The sequence below is a fragment of the Pelobates fuscus genome, chromosome 5, assembly GCF_036172605.1.
Source record: "Pelobates fuscus isolate aPelFus1 chromosome 5, aPelFus1.pri, whole genome shotgun sequence".
Lineage (NCBI taxonomy): Eukaryota > Metazoa > Chordata > Amphibia > Anura > Pelobatidae > Pelobates > Pelobates fuscus.
In genome coordinates, this window is record NC_086321.1 from 244990888 (window position 1) to 245007268 (window position 16381).

Here is a 16381-nt window from a genome sequence, read left to right on the forward strand (position 1 = left end):
AGACAGGCTAATACTGCAGCTTAGGACCAGTGAACGTAAACTGGACTTGCTTTCAGCTTTCCCTGTCATCTTGCCCTTACTAGCTATGTCTGCCTTACTTTATTACTATTCACGCACGTACGTCCGCTGCGCGATGAATTATGTACGCTGCACTAAACACTAAAGACAGCTCCCCTACATAGTGGAGACAAAACCGCGTTTTTAACGTGCGGTGACAGTCTAGTGTTTAGAACGTTTGACCAGTTGCTAGCTCTCTGATTGGTCAAAGCCATCAGCGCTAAGACGACTCACCCTTATCTCTTGGCTGGCTCCTTTGTGTATAAAGTGTTTATCGGTCTATTTATAGACACTGTCCCATCGCGACCTTAGGAACCGCTGCATTAATTGGTTACTAATTCCTTTGTTCCTTTCCATCTCTTGCACATATATAGACTGATTTATATTTATTTTATATCACAAACCTCGCTCTAGCTGTACTTGTCATGACTGGTGGGAAGAAAAGCTCCAAGGGGAAGAAGAAGAGGAGGAGGTCAGTGTCTTGTGAAGGTGGGACGCAGGTAGAAAAGAAGAAAAGGAGTACAGAGACAATCCAGCAGGTACATCTGCTGTTAAAACTGTATTATGCCAGATGATCGAGATATGGAAGTCTTGTAAGACCATGTCACTCCTGTTAATCTCTGCTGAAAGTCAGTTAGATTTGTAATGCATTGCCTATGCAGTATATTACAAATTATAAACATAACCTTCAGTGTCTCAACATTTTCTGAAAACCCCACGCCCTTGTAGCTGCACCAGTGAGCTCTCTGTTTACACCAAGAGCCAGTTAAGATGTTCACATTGTTTCCAGCTGGCTAAAAATACATAATGTCTGTCACTGTGTGACAGGTGGGTTCTACATATTGTAAAATTGCTGTAAGATCAGTGCTGCTGTGTTTTATAAGGGATGTCAAATTAAAAGAGCACTCTAATGTTAAAACCGATATTCAGTTTTAGAATTTGGAGTGTTCCTTTAACCACAAGAATGCAAGACACCCTCCCCTTCCCCAAATTAAATTAGTTAATACAGTCAAATTACCTGTTCATCAAGCATTGAGCCCCACATTGTTGCTGTTCCTTTCTGACTTATGGGCGAAAGTTAATTGGGAAAGTAGCCCAATAGAATGTTTGTTTGTTTATTGTTTACTAATGCTTTCTTAGGAAAGCTGTTCTCTTCCTCTTAAACATTTTTCAAGAGGAGCAAACCTTGAAAGCATCCTGGCTTTCAAGTTGACTACCAAATTACCCGTAATCATTAAAACCCTTTAAGTCACTTACCTGAATCCAGCACAGATGTCCCTCGGCGCTGTGTCAGGCTCTGCCTATGCTCTTCTCCAGCTGGCGGGGGAGACCTAATGTGCATGCGCAGCAATGGCAACGCTCGCATTAGGATTTCCCCATAGGAAAGCCTTAATCAATGCTTTCCTATGGGGGAAATCTGACACTGGAGGTCCTCATGTAGAGGTCCTCATAAAGAGCCGAGGTAATCACAAACCCTTTTAGGATTATACTTCGTGTAATTCTAATATTCTTATCTAAAGCTAAGGTGTAAGTTCCTGTTGTGAAATACATAATCCCCACGCTACCAACAGATCCTAATTTAGTGGCCATTTCCTTGTAGTTCTATCCAGATTTGTTTTCTGTAGACGTTATTCCTACATATTAAAGTACAATTGTCACCATAAAACTATGTTTATTGTAGTAATCATTTTACAAAGTTTTGAAATAAATAGATTTGTATAGGTACACAAAAAAGATTAAAAAAACGTATACTAACTTTAGTATATGACAGGATGCTTCAGCAATATACAAGCACCTAGATCAGGGGTAGGCAACCTTTTAGCAGCACTGTGCCGATATAGGATTGTGATGTCCCTTAGCGTGCCGATCCTATTTTTTTTAAATTGAGGTGTGTATGCTGCCGTATTCTGCTTGTGTTATTTTTACTGTAATTGCTTTGTATCGTTGTATTTGTGCGTATATGTGCTATTATATTGTATATGTTCAGGAGTAGTTTATGGTATCGTGTATGATACATATGAATGTGGGCTGTGTATGAGGGCTGCTTGTGGATGGATATGTCACATTGTGTGTTTGGTAGTGTGTTAGGGCTGTTTTGGGTATTGCATGTGGGGTTGTGTGCATGTATGTGGATAGTTAGTGGTGTTGCGTTTGTGGGGATTGTATGTATGTTTGTGTATGGGCTGTTCGTATTATTTGTATGAGGGGAGGGTTATTGTGCATTTCTGTATATATTTAGCAGTATGTGGCCTCCCTGGGTTCCAGTGGGGACCAGGCTGGCCAGGTACCGGTCAAGGACAGGAGCTGCAACAGCAGCTACAGGCTGCTGTACTACAGTGTGGATTCCCATTCACAAATGCTGGGAGGAAGTGATCTGAGATCACTTACTCTATGTGCTGCAATGCATAAATTGAGGATTGTCCTTTACCACCTCTTCGAATTAGCAGAAATCTGAAGTTTCACTGGGACTCCTGATAGGACAGAGCCTGTTTGGCTCTAGCAGCCTTGAGTGCCGTGCAAAGTCACCTCGAGTGCCGTGCATGGCACTAGTGCCGTAGGTTGCCTACCCCTGACCTAGATGAAAGAATTATTTAATGAAAACATTTTTTTTCAGGTGACCGTTGCCCATTAAGCATAGGGATTGAGGAAGCCTATATTTCCATTGATAACAGTGACACTATAAAGAACCATGGAAATTGCAATTCTATTTCTTTCTTTATTTGATGCATTGTACAGTTGCCATGATTTAAACGATAAGTATTTTACATTAACAAAGGAACAGCTCTCTAGTGACGCTATGTAGAATGCAACGTTGTCTTTTTATATGCATTAAACTGATACCGGAGAAACTGACGGAAGCCAAGCACAGAGAGATGGACACAGGTTTCTTCAGGAAGGAAGAGATTCTTTATTGGATCACCGATCGGGACTCAGAGGGACTAGCGTCACCAAAATACAGCAAAGTCTGAGTACTGAATACATAGAGTACATTCCTTATATAGCACTGTAGCTCCTCCCACAATTAACTACACCCACACATACCCTTAACCTATTTAATAAATAGAGTCTAAACTCATCCATCCGGTCTAACCACGTGGCTCATCTGATACAAAGGAGAGGGACGCGTAATTCCAGTTCTTACATTCCTGCACCTGGTCAGTACAGTGATAACAGTATCTTAGCTACGTGTAATTAACTAACTGATACTACAAACACATATACATACATATGCCTTGTGGCAATCTTAGCCTGCTAAACTTGTATTTTACTGGAATTACATCACATTCCCCCCTTTGATGCCTCTGATATTTCACAATTACTTGAGGCATCACTTAACCTTGGTTTGCATATACCTCAGGTTACCATGAACCAGACCAGACTTATCTTATGATGTGAATCTTTTAACACTCATCTTCCTGCATTGGTTCTCCTTGATCTAGAGCCTTATACTTATATATCGCCATTATCTGTGCAGCAGCCTTCCTCTCTGCTATACTTCCTATCAGGCTTTGCACAGACCTAACTACTAAGGGTATAAGACACGGTAGGAGTAGACACAACAGTAAAATCAGTAGGACTCCACCTACCACTGCCTTAAGCCCTCCAAACCACTCATACCAGCTACCAAACCAACTACTTGGATTGTACCCTTTCCATACCTGAGTAGGCACATGCACTAGTTTAACCATATGGCTAGTAAGCTCAGCTATTGCTTGCCCTTCGTCATCTATTTGAAGACAGCAATTGCTCAGGTTAAACTTCCCACATACACCTCCCTCTACTGCCAAAAGGTAATCCAAGGCTAATCTATTTTGGTACACTGCTGTCCTCATCCTGGTATTATGCTTCGCTAGAAGATTGAGTGCTTGTGAGGTCTCATTAGTAATAATCTCAACCACCGCCTGTAATCTTATAATACGGTTGAGCATATAAATTGGGGTTCTATAACCAAAGGTACCATCTTCTGCCCACGTGGCTGGCCCATAATAATCTATGATACGCTGGGGAGGCCATTCATTATCTTCCCAGGTGCCTATCTCTAAGGGTCCCCTTTTCTTCCTATGATTCACATCATACACTTTAACACCTAAAGTCTCACCTGTTTCAATCGGTAACAAGAAGAAGGATGGTTTGAGCATACCCAACACACATGCCCCTTCCCAGTCCTGTGGCAACTCCGAATAGGCTTTCTTACCACAGATCCAGTACAAATTTGCTGGGGCTCTCCAGGTAGATGTGATGGATAAATCAAACCACACATCCTTTAAACTGGCATATCTAGCAAACGGGTTAGATGGTTCTGAGACATTTGAAGCCGACCACCAAGTTGTATTTTTAGTATCATCATCATAAGCTTTTTGCCCTAGACAAGTTAATTCTCCTACAGAAGTATTATACATTATTCCTTTCCTTGCTATGCAAACATAACCTATGATGGAGGTCTTTAATCTCCACTCAGATTTACCTCTAACACTCAAATGATAATCGGCTTGTGTAGATATTAGTTGGTCAACTGCCTCAGAACCGGACATTACCTCCTTTGCTTCCCAAGGCCATTGGTCTCCCATGTTAGTACCTCCACACACATAGCAGTTGGTAACATTAAGACTACCGGCAATACTTTCAGCTAGGTCAATGAACAGGTTTTTAGCGTTATGGGGGATCTTATTATCTATACTCATCTCTTCATAAAAGGAATGGTATACTTGATGAGTCTGGGAGGATACCGTATCAGTCTCTATTCCTATAAACAATAATGTCCCAGGATCTAAACCCGTCCCGTATATCTGAAACCCAAATAAATTTCCATACTTATCTAGGAACTTGTCGGGGTTATTAATAAGTATATGGACTGGGTTGCATTCCATAGACTTACAATAAGGGCTAGTCGGCAACTTAGTCACTATCATGTCTTTATCTACTGTCTGTCCCCAAGTCGCCCACCCCACACAAGACCAATATGGACAAAAGTTATAGTCTTTATTTGGGCATCTAGGACTCACATATTTATTTTTACTACTGGGACAAATATATTTATCATTAGACCCATACGTCCTCTCCCATCTAAGATCCCCACATACATTCCACGGTTTTCTACCACTTGATATCGCCTTACATGCATCAAATAGCAGAACACCCGAAGAATGTACGGATTCTAACACCGTCTTATTAATTAGGGTCCCCTGAGGATCTCCATTCCTGAGAGTCAACCAAATTGTACGAGGTTGATACTCTGGACTGAAGCACTTAGGTTCTCCTACTCCTAAATGGCACACACTATAGTCTATATTTAGGTATCTACATCTTGATACCTCTCCTTTACATTCGTATTGTGAATGCCAAATTAGGGTTTGGGAAATATGGTTACCTGTTCTCGTAGTCTTAATGCATACCTCACAGCTAGGAGTGTCGGTACCTCTACCTTCCTGAATATAAAAACACATATAAATAAACACAATCAAAAGCACATCTTTCGCCGTCATCCTCAGTCTTCGTCCGTGCGATGGAACCTCAGCTTCCAGGATGTGAGGGCTGCAGGGAATGGAGTTCTGCTCGTCTTCACAGGTGTCCCTTCGAGACTTTCCTGGCTTATACACTATGTGTTGGTAAGCGGACAGGCTTTATTATGGCCTTCTCACTCACACCTGTAACAATAAAATTTGTAATCCACAATAATTCCTCGTTACTCCGACTGAGTAGTGCGTTTCAACCGGATCTTGCAGGGATTCTCTGGATCTGCTGTAATTTGCCAAGAATCGACTGCTGCTGGTTTAACCCTGGAGTGATGTATCCACGGAGTTACTTCGGCTACTTTTATCGCTGTAGGGGTAGACAAAAGAACAACATAAGGACCTCTCCACTTGGGCCCTAACGGTACATTATTCCACTCTTTAATCCACACTTGGTCTCCTGGATGATAACTATGAACAGGGGGATAAATATTCACAGGTAATCTATCTTGTACCCATTTCTGTACCTCCTCCATAGTCTTACCCAACTCTACAACCTGCTGCCGGGTAATTCCTTCTCCCAACTGACTCAAGTCCCCCCTTAAGTTACCAAGTACGGGAGGTGGTCGCCCATACATGATTTCAAAAGGAGAGAGGCCCATCCTTCTGGTAGGGGTACTGCGGATTCGCAATAAAGCTATGGGTAAGAGAACGTTCCACTTAAGTTGGGTTTCCTGACACATTTTAGCCAACTGGTTCTTTATAGTTCTATTCATTCTCTCTACCTTACCAGAACTCTGGGGTCTATATGCAGTATGAAGCCTCCACTTTATATCAAGCATATGAGTCAGTTGTTGTAGGCACTGATGAACAAAAGCTGGACCATTGTCCGATCCTATAGAACAGGGTAGTCCATATCGGGGTATTATTTCTCGTAGCAGGAATCTTACAACTTCTCCTGCTTTCTCTGTACGAGTAGGACATGCTTCTACCCAGCCTGAATAGGTGCACACAATTACCAACAGGTAACGATGTCCACCCGATTTAGGCATTACTGTAAAGTCTATTTGTAGATCGGACATGGGGAGTCCCCCCATAAACTGGACTCCTGGTGGCTTTACTGGTCCTTGTCTTGCATTATTCTTAGCACACGTTACACATCTGCGTACAATGGCCTGAGTCAAGTTGGACAATCTTGGTATGTAGAAATGTTTCCTGAGAGATTCTTCAGTACTGTCTCTCCCAGAATGTGTCCCGTTGTGATAATTTTGGACAATTTCTACCGCTAGTGATGCTGGTATGACTATTCTTCCATCTTCTAGCTGATACCACTTGTTCTCCAAATACTTTCCCGGTTCAGTCTTTAACCACTCCTCTTCTTGAGCTGTATAAACTGGAGTCCATTGGGACAGTGGAGTTGGTATAAGAGCAGCTATATGCCCCACATACTCCTGTCTTCCTGATTCAGCAGCACGCTTAGCTGCACTATCTGCCATCCGATTTCCCTTGGTTACATCACCATCTCCTCTCAGATGCGCTCGACAATGTATGATACCGACTTCTTTCGGCTCCCACACTGCTTCCAATAGTTGTAGGATTTCAGCTGCGTACTTGATTTCTTTGCCTTCTGAATTCAGTAGTCCTCTTTCTTTATACAAAGCTCCGTGGGCATGAGTGGTTAAAAACGCATACTTAGAGTCCGTATAGATATTTACTCTTAAACCTTCAGCCAATTGTAACGCTCGTGTTAGTGCTATTAATTCTGCCTTTTGTGCTGATGTTCCTTTCGCCAGTGGCCGAGCTTCTATCACCTTGTCTATTGTTGTCACTGCATATCCTGCATAGCGGATCCCTTCTTTCACATAACTACTGCCGTCGGTGTAATATTGAACATCGGGGTTCTGGATGGGAAAATCACGAAGATCTGGTCTACTTGAAAATACTTCATCCATTACTTCCAAACAATCATGTTGACTTTCAGTAGGTTGCGGCAAAAGGGTAGCTGGATTTAAGGTGTTTACAGTCTCTAAATGCACTCTTGGGTTTTCACACAACATTGCTTGATACTTGGTCATACGGCTGTTACTAAACCAATGATTTCCTTTGTAATCCAACAACGTCTGTACTGCATGTGGGACTCGTACATAAAGTTCTTGACCCAGAGTGAGTTTATCGGCTTCAGCTACTAGCAGGGCGGCTGCAGCTACGGCTCTTAGACAAGGTGGAAGTCCGCTGGCCACTGCATCCAGTTGCTTAGACATGTAGGCAACAGGTCTTTGCCATGATCCCAAGTACTGTGTCAATACTCCCACAGCCATTCTTCTTTGCTCGTGTACATATAAGTAGAATGGTCGTGTGTGATCAGGTAGACCTAATGCTGGGGCACTCATCAAAGCCTTCTTCACATCTTCAAATGCCGTTTGCTGTTCTTGGGTCCATAAGAAGGGGTCGTGCTCTGTACCTTTGATGGCTGCGTACAGAGGTTTTGCCAGTATCGCATAGCTGGGAATCCATATCCTACAGAAGCCTGCTGCCCCCAAGAATTCTCGCACTTGTCTTCTATTCTTGGGTATTGGTATTTGGCAGACAGCTTCTTTTCTCTCTGGCCCCATAATCCTTTGACCTTCAGAGATATGGAATCCCAGATACTTGACAGTTGGCAAACACAACTGAGCCTTCTTCCTGGACACCTTGTATCCTGCCTTCCAGAGAATATGTAGTAGATCGTGCGTTGCTTGCTGACATTTTTCTTTTGTAACTGCTGCTATCAACAAGTCATCTACATATTGTAACAATACACATTCTCCTGGGATAGACTCGAAATCCAGTAGATCTTGACTTAGAGCTGAACCAAATAGGGTAGGTGAATTTTTAAACCCTTGGGGCAGTCTTGTCCAAGTCATTTGGCGTTTTGAGCCCGTTACAGCGTTCTCCCATTGGAAAGCGAAAATACATTGGCTTTCTGCGGCAATTCGGAGGCAAAAGAAGGCATCTTTGAGATCTAAGACTGTGAAGTAAGTAGCCCCGCCCGGAATTAAAGCAAGCAGGTTATATGGATTGGGTACAACTGGATGTATGCTAACAACCGCATCATTGACTGCTCTTAAGTCCTGTACAGGTCGATACTCATCTGTACCGGGCTTTTGAACAGGCAGCAATGGGGTGTTCCAGGGGGAAGTACAGAATTTTAGGATACCATACCGTATGAACTTATCCAGATAGGATTGGATGTTCTTCTTAGCCTTCTGCGGAATGTGATATTGTCTTAGGCTCACTGGATAAACCCCATGTTTCAGTTCAATTTTTATTGGTGGAATATTGCGGGCCAGTCCTGGTGGGTTGTTCTCTGCCCAAACTCCTGGTATGTTAAACAATGTCTCATCACTCCTAGGGTTTTGGCTAGTCAACACTGTATAAAGTCGCCACTCTTCTTCCTTTGGTACGGATAAAGTCATAATACCTGAAGGTCCATTAAACTTTAAGGATGTTGTTCCATTTGGTAGGAACGTAATCTGCGCTTGTAATTTTGATAGCATATCACGTCCCAGCAATTGGACTGGACATTCAGGCATATAAAGGAATTGGTGTTTTACTACGTGGCCTCCCAATGTACAGAGTCGACTTTTAAGAACCGGTTTTTCAGCACTTCTTCCAGTTGCTCCTATCACAGTAATAGTCCTTCCAGATGGAGGAGCAACTAGATTAGTCACCACTGAATGTTCAGCACCAGTGTCGATCATGAACGCACTCCTTTTCCCCCCTATTGATACATCGACCATAGGCTCCGCTCGACCAAGGGGGATGGAGCCCGGTCGGTATCAATAGTCCTCCATGACAGTGTCAGCCAATCCTACAAAGTCCCTACCTTCTCTATCGCGGGACCTTTGCGCTGCTGGAATATACCTGTCTTCCCTAACACTTCCTCTGTTCCCATTACTCCCTCTATAACCATTACTCCCTCCGGGGCCTCCTCTACCTCTCGCTCTACCTCTAAAGTTTCCGTAGCCTGCCCTGGGTTGGTCTCTCTCGTACTGCTCTCTTTGCGGACATTCGTTCCTCCAATGCCCTTCTTCCTTGCAATACGCGCATTGATCCCTACTCAAAGGCTCCCTACTCCATCTATTATTGCCTCTATCTGGGCCCCGTTTATCTACGCCTGCGATCGCTACCGCTAGCATATCAGCCTTTTTACGCATCTTGCGCTCTTCCTCTTTCTTACTTTCTGTATCCCTGTTCATATAGACCTTATTTGCTACCTCCATTAGTTGGGTGATGGACATACCTGCAAACCCTTCTAACTTTTGTAGCTTGCGCTTAATATCTCCGTATGCTTGGCTGACAAAGGCGGAGTTAACCATTCGGGAATTGTCTGCGTCTTCCGGATTAAAGGGGGTATACAAGCGGTATGCCTCCAATAATCGGTCATAAAAGACACTGGGCGCTTCATCGCTTTTCTGGATCACCTCAACTGTCTTCGACATGTTAATGGCTTTCTTTCCTCCGGCTTTCATGCCAGCAATTATAGCGTCTCTATAGGCTCTGAGTTGAACCATATCAGCACCATTTACGTTCCAATCGGGATCGGTGTTGGGATAGTGTGTCGCGGCCCATGCTGCTGGATTGGCTTGGTTCAAAGCACGGGCTCTATCCTCTAATGCTTTAATGGCTGCTTGATTTATTCTTGTCCTTTCCTCATTGTTAAATAAAGTCATTAGTAACTGCTGGCAATCAGCCCATGTCGGATTATGCGTCTGTACTATTGAGGTGAACAGATCAGTCATAGCTTGTGGTTTCTCAGTATACGAGGAATTATGGGTCTTCCAGTTTAAAAGATCGGTTGTGGTAAATGGGACATATACGAAGACTGGGTCAGCGTGTGCCATTTGACCTGCGGCATCGATATAAGCTGACCCGGGATTCAGACGAAGAGGCATCTGATAGTGCTTTAATTGTTGGGCACCAGTCAACTGTCGGGTTTGGATGGGGCTACGTAGAGAGGCGTCAGTCATGGGTTCCGGTCGGGGAGAGATAGGGTATGGGGATGTGGGAGGTCGGTTTTGGGAAAAGGTCGTAAATAAAACACTTCGAGCCGAGCTAGATGAAGCTTGACCGGAAGTCTGAAGTGGCGCCAAATCAGGATATTCGTTTCTAATGGGGGTGGATTCTGGTTCCGGAAGGGGAGATTTAGTACGAGGGGGGGTGGATCCTGTACTGGAGGAGGAAGCGGAAGTGGATGAGGGTAATGAGGGGAGGGGTGCAGGACTTCCTGCGTTTGCGTCACTTCTTCTTAACGGAAAGTAAGGGGGCGGCAAAGGGATCTCGGACTCAGGGGGCGTGTCCAAAATGGGCCTAACACCAGTCCTAGTGGACGAGCAAGTCCTAGCTACCATGAGGCGACACTGCTCCTCGTGGCATGTCTGGAGCCATTTTGGCGAGTCATTTACGGCCTGTCTCCAACAGTCAATATAAGGAAACTGGCCGTAAAGTTCAGGCCTACCCGATACAGCCACGTGTAAGCGCTGTACCAGAGTTGGATCCAAACTGCCACGTGGCGGCCATGCCGCAACCAAAGTAGGCCACTCCCTAGTACACAAAGTGACCAAACGTACAGGAGACATCTTTACCCCAAAATCACAAACTTTGAATCCCTTTTTAAAATTCTTAACCATACATCCTAAGGGATCCGGAATCGTTGACTGCGACGCACCCATACTTAACAATGGAACGTCGTCGACAACGAATACTATACACGCGTACTATTCAACAGTCACACCCGTTTCCTCTGGCAACAGCACCACGTGGTACGGTTACCAAGTGAAACGTACACAATAACAATAAACACTCAGGGAATTCCCGTACACACACAGCTGTTACACCAGTCACTATATAATCAATATTATGCCCTTTGGCGTAACTATACAGTCACCCACGCTATAATTCTCTATATACGAATTACCCGTCTATAACACACCCCAGTAACATCGTCTTTTACAAATAGCGGTTACAGTACGGTTAGCATAGGTCAAAGCACAAGTTAAGGTCACAATACAATTATTAGTGGTTATGGTGTTAAACATGCAATGGACGACAATGATTAGTACTTATTATATAATGTCAGTAAATATACAGGGTTATGGTACCGTGCACTATAATACAGCAACACACTATTAACACTCTCGCTAGACGGCTGAGCTCGCGCTATCTAACAAGATATACACTTTACTAAAACAATCGTTAACACATTTACAATTCCCAACTAAACTATTGGCCAGTACCTTGAATGGACTACCTAAAACTATATACACCCGTTTTGGTTAGCCACACTGCCCAATCACCACATATATAGCGAGCTAGAGAACCGAATTTACACAGGCGCCTCTTAGTCGCACTATCAAAAGTCTAGTGGGTTCCAAATTTACACGCCTTCCCACTTAGCCCAGATAGGATGAGAACTAGCGAACCGAATTTACACAGGCGCCGCTTAGTCTCCCGGTCCCTCCGACCTAGCGAACGTAATATACACCCTAGAACGCTAGTCTAGACAAGACACCGGTGTCCGGCTAGGGCTATTTACACCAGGACCCCGCCTGACTAACCAAATCAAACGGTCTGACTAAAGAGCGTTCGATCGAGCGGTGCGCCTTCGCTCCTTCCCTCCGACAGAGGGGGCAGATACACAGATTCAAAACCCCTTTGGGCCTACCGCACAATCGGTATACCCCTAGTGGGTCCTGCCGTCTAAAACAGCAGTTGTCTTACCTCCTCGTTCCTGAACCTGAGTTCACACTCATCGACGGGGACACCCCAGCACTTCTCACGTAGAGGCCGATGATCTCCTGGACAACAGACCAGTGGCGCCGAGACGAAGGGAGGTCCACGCAGAAGTTCAGGGGTGCAGCCGTAGAGAACGTGGGCAAAGATAGACCGTCTCACGCCTCTGCCTCTCAGCTACCGTTGAACGATGAGCTTCCCGGCCAATGCACCAAATGATACCGGAGAAACTGACGGAAGCCAAGCACAGAGAGATGGACACAGGTTTCTTCAGGAAGGAAGAGATTCTTTATTGGATCACCGATCGGGACTCAGAGGGACTAGCGTCACCAAAATACAGCAAAGTCTGAGTACTGAATACATAGAGTACATTCCTTATATAGCACTGTAGCTCCTCCCACAATTAACTACACCCACACATACCCTTAACCTATTTAATAAATAGAGTCTAAACTCATCCATCCGGTCTAACCACGTGGCTCATCTGATACAAAGGAGAGGGACGCGTAATTCCAGTTCTTACATTCCTGCACCTGGTCAGTACAGTGATAACAGTATCTTAGCTACGTGTAATTAACTAACTGATACTACAAACACATATACATACATATGCCTTGTGGCAATCTTAGCCTGCTAAACTTGTATTTTACTGGAATTACATCACAAAACCAGTCACATAGAAATAGCAGGGGTAAATATGTATATGAGCCTTGGCATTCTACTAACATTCCAAATTTGTTGAATACATAACTTTTCTGAATCACAATTTTTGTTAAGTGTTGTATTGTATGATGGTATATTCATATTGATAATTATAATGGCTTCCTTCAACTATATATTTATTTTCCTCTATAAGCAAGAACAAAAAATATATTTGGATTGTGCATTAATTAGGGTCATGCCTTTGAAGGAAGCCAAAACAATTTTATTTTCAGTTTAAATATTGCCTGAAAATATGTAGCTCAGTGAGTCCTCTATCTTACCATTATTAAAGTACCTCAGATAAAGAAATGTGCCTCCATTTCCTGAAAATAGTATTGGGAATGGTTTGTAAGTGAAGCTTAAAGGAACACTCTAAGCACCATAACCACTACAGTGTGCTGACTATGGTGTTAGGAATGCTGTGGCACCCCCACTATTTTAGAATGCTTTGACTTCTTTCATGGTGTTCCCTGTTGTTCCCTCTCTCTGGGAGTTGAATCCTCCCTGTCTAAACTAAGCCCCGCCCCAGCAGTGCAGGTCTTCGATAGTGAGCTGGGTCTGCACTGCAAGACTTGGCTCAGCATAGTTAAAGATGCACTTAAGGGTCAGGAACACAAACATGTATTCCTGACCCTATAGGGTTAAAACCACGATCTAGCCCCCCTGGTGCCCCCATGCCTCCCTAAATATAGTAATTCTTACTTGTATTCAAGTCTGGAGATGCTTACTTTGTCACTGTTTCCTTTAGACCTGCCTGCTGACATCAGCAGAAGTGGTAGCCTTATCCAATCACAGTGCTTCCCCATAGGATTGGCTGAGACTGAGAAAGAGGCAGATCAGGGGCAGAGCCAGCACAATTCAAACACAGCCCTGTCCAATCAGCCAGATAGAGATGAATTGAATCAATGAATCTCTATGAGGAAAGTTCAGTGCCTGCATGCTGAGGGAGGAGATAATTAATGTTTGGATGCATTTTAGGCAGCCATGACCCAGGAAGAATCTCTAACAGCCATCTGAGGAGTGGCCAGTGAAGTTATCACTAGGCTGTAATGTAAACACTGCATTTTCTCTGAAAAGACAGGGCTTACAGCAAAAAGCCTGAAGGTAATGATTCTCCTCACTAGAACAAATTCAATAAGCTGTAGTTGTTCTGGTGACTACAGTGTCCCTTTAACTGAGTCTTATACCAGGAGTTACCAACTCTCAGAGCAGAATGTGAATGCTCTGTATTGGTTAGGAGTGTTCCTTTTCTCAAAATTTAGTTTTCAATTATTTTTTTTAATGAAAAATAAAATGTAGCCTATGTATGTTTTGAATCTGTTACAAATATTTATTTTGTGGGGCCAATTTTATTCTCTTTTGTGAATTCTAGGAAACAGAAAGCACTTTTCAGCCTGCTGGGAGCAATGAGAATGATGCTGAGGATCTTAGTGACATAGAGGAAGGAGGGCTCGATCTGAATGTTCCCCTCAAACCAATTAGCTATTACATTTCCGACAAGAAAGAAATGCTTCAGCAGTGCTTCAGAGTGGTCGGTGAAAAGAAACTGCAGAAGATGCTTCCTGATCTATTAAAGGTATTAGTGCTTTGATTGCTCAAATGAAACACACACTTGCTATTGGAATATAGTCAGTGATATGTGCCGGTTCCACCACCTGCAACAAACTTTTGAAAGGCCTACCTTACCCTCGTGTTTGTGAGTGCTAGTGCTACTCGCACACACACTCTTTCTCTTGGAGCCAATGCTCCTTTTTACATCTGTGGCACTTCTTTTAAAACAATACTGTTCATTTGAGAAGGGCAGGTGGAAGCTGTGGAGGTGGTAAACAAATCCTTTGACTCTGACTTTGAATATAGTAACCCGAAAATTCCTTATGACTTTGCAGCATTGGCAAGTCTGTGGAGTTAGAATACTAAACCTCCAACTCCTCAATTTATAGTACTTCCCATTCCAATTCAGGCTGTCCATACTTGGTCTCGATCTTGAGACTTTTGGAATTGGTTGAATATCTACAAAAGATTCTTTCAAGTGAAGCCACCTACTCTCCTCAGCCTTTGGCTGCAATCCGCACTTAAAGCTGTTAGCACAAAAAACGAAGTCAGGTTATTTTCTTTTCCATATACTTTGAGGCAGGTCCCTCAATCAAATTCCTACCATGCTTAATGAGCTGTAGGCATACATTTGGATAAAGCGCTACTAAAAAGTTCCAGTGGTAAAGATTAACCAAAATATAGCAAATAATCAGAAACAATCCATACATGTCTCCTTATTGTGCATTGTTTATTAAATAAAATTAGGATAATGCAGTGGTATACATTTTGCATTATCAATGTGGCCGAGATTGGTCTGTTTGAGTACAAAGCAGAGAGAAGTTTTTTAGTCCTATTGCTCCCAAACTTTGACACAAAAACCATGAGACCGTTTCCCGAGACTGTTGGCAGCATAATTAACTACAAGGACCTATAGTGTTTATGTTGTTCAGATTGTTCCTTTTTAGTGTCCATTTTATATTACATAGCCTCAGTTTGACACTACTGTTATGAGCTGATTCATCAATATAAGTGTTTTTTTCTTACTAACTTTGTCTTCATAATTGTGAACTGCCTTATGTAATCTTTCTGTTCACATAAATATTGATGACTTTGCTAATGTTAAAATGCCTTTGAGATTTTGCGTCTAAAATGTTCATACATATTAAAAACATATGTAATCTTGTTCAAATGCTTGTATTATAGGGTTATTCAATTGAGGAGATCAAACAGTTGTGTCTCGAGCAGCTGGAATTGGTATCAGAAAAGAGACTACTGAAAATCCTTGAAGGTAAGCCGTTGCAGACACTTGTTCGCTATTGTCATTTTCACCTCAATCGGCAAGTTTTTAATTTAAAGTGACACTATAGTCACCACAACCACTACAGTTTAATTTAGTTATAGTATACTGGAGTGGCCTGTGTACCTAAAGTCCAGAGGACACAACTAAATCCCTATAGGTTTGTATGACAAAATGTAAAACTACAATTTATTAAAGTATATCGGAAAGAACAAACATAAGTAACACACACACAAAAACACACCACATATAGTCCCATAAAAAAGAGCTATTCAGCTCTGCAACCCTGAATGGGTACGTAGGATGAAGGAGGCTGCTTGAATAAATCAAAAGTAGAGGGTAATAATGAACAGACGAAAGCAAAGAATACACAAGCCTCTCTGGCCCGTAAAACTGAAGGAGACAGTGATGATCCCTGGAACATGTATGGCTACCTATTACGCCTGAGCATAGATGTATTATAGTAAGGTATATTGAAGCAAAGTTGCCACTAGTTGCTTTTGTTTTTTTGTGCAAAGTGATAGGAAAACTGTCCCAGAGAAAATAACACTTCTAAACAAGCCTTTCATAA

At 42.9% G+C, this 16381-nt stretch overlaps 1 protein-coding gene across 2 annotated transcripts in view; it reads left to right on the forward strand.

Moving 5' to 3' along the window:
• Nucleotides 1–269: 269 nt before the first annotated feature.
• CAAP1 (caspase activity and apoptosis inhibitor 1) overlaps nucleotides 270–16381 on the forward strand; it is a 39135-nt gene continuing 23023 nt past the window's right edge. For both annotated transcript variants that reach the window (XM_063455178.1, XM_063455176.1), the window contains exons 1-3: nucleotides 270–596; nucleotides 14353–14556; nucleotides 15717–15801. In XM_063455178.1, the coding sequence (XP_063311248.1) occupies nucleotides 483–596; nucleotides 14353–14556; nucleotides 15717–15801 (403 nt within the window). In that variant the 5' untranslated portion in view covers nucleotides 270–482. The remainder of the gene's footprint in view (nucleotides 597–14352; nucleotides 14557–15716; nucleotides 15802–16381) is intronic.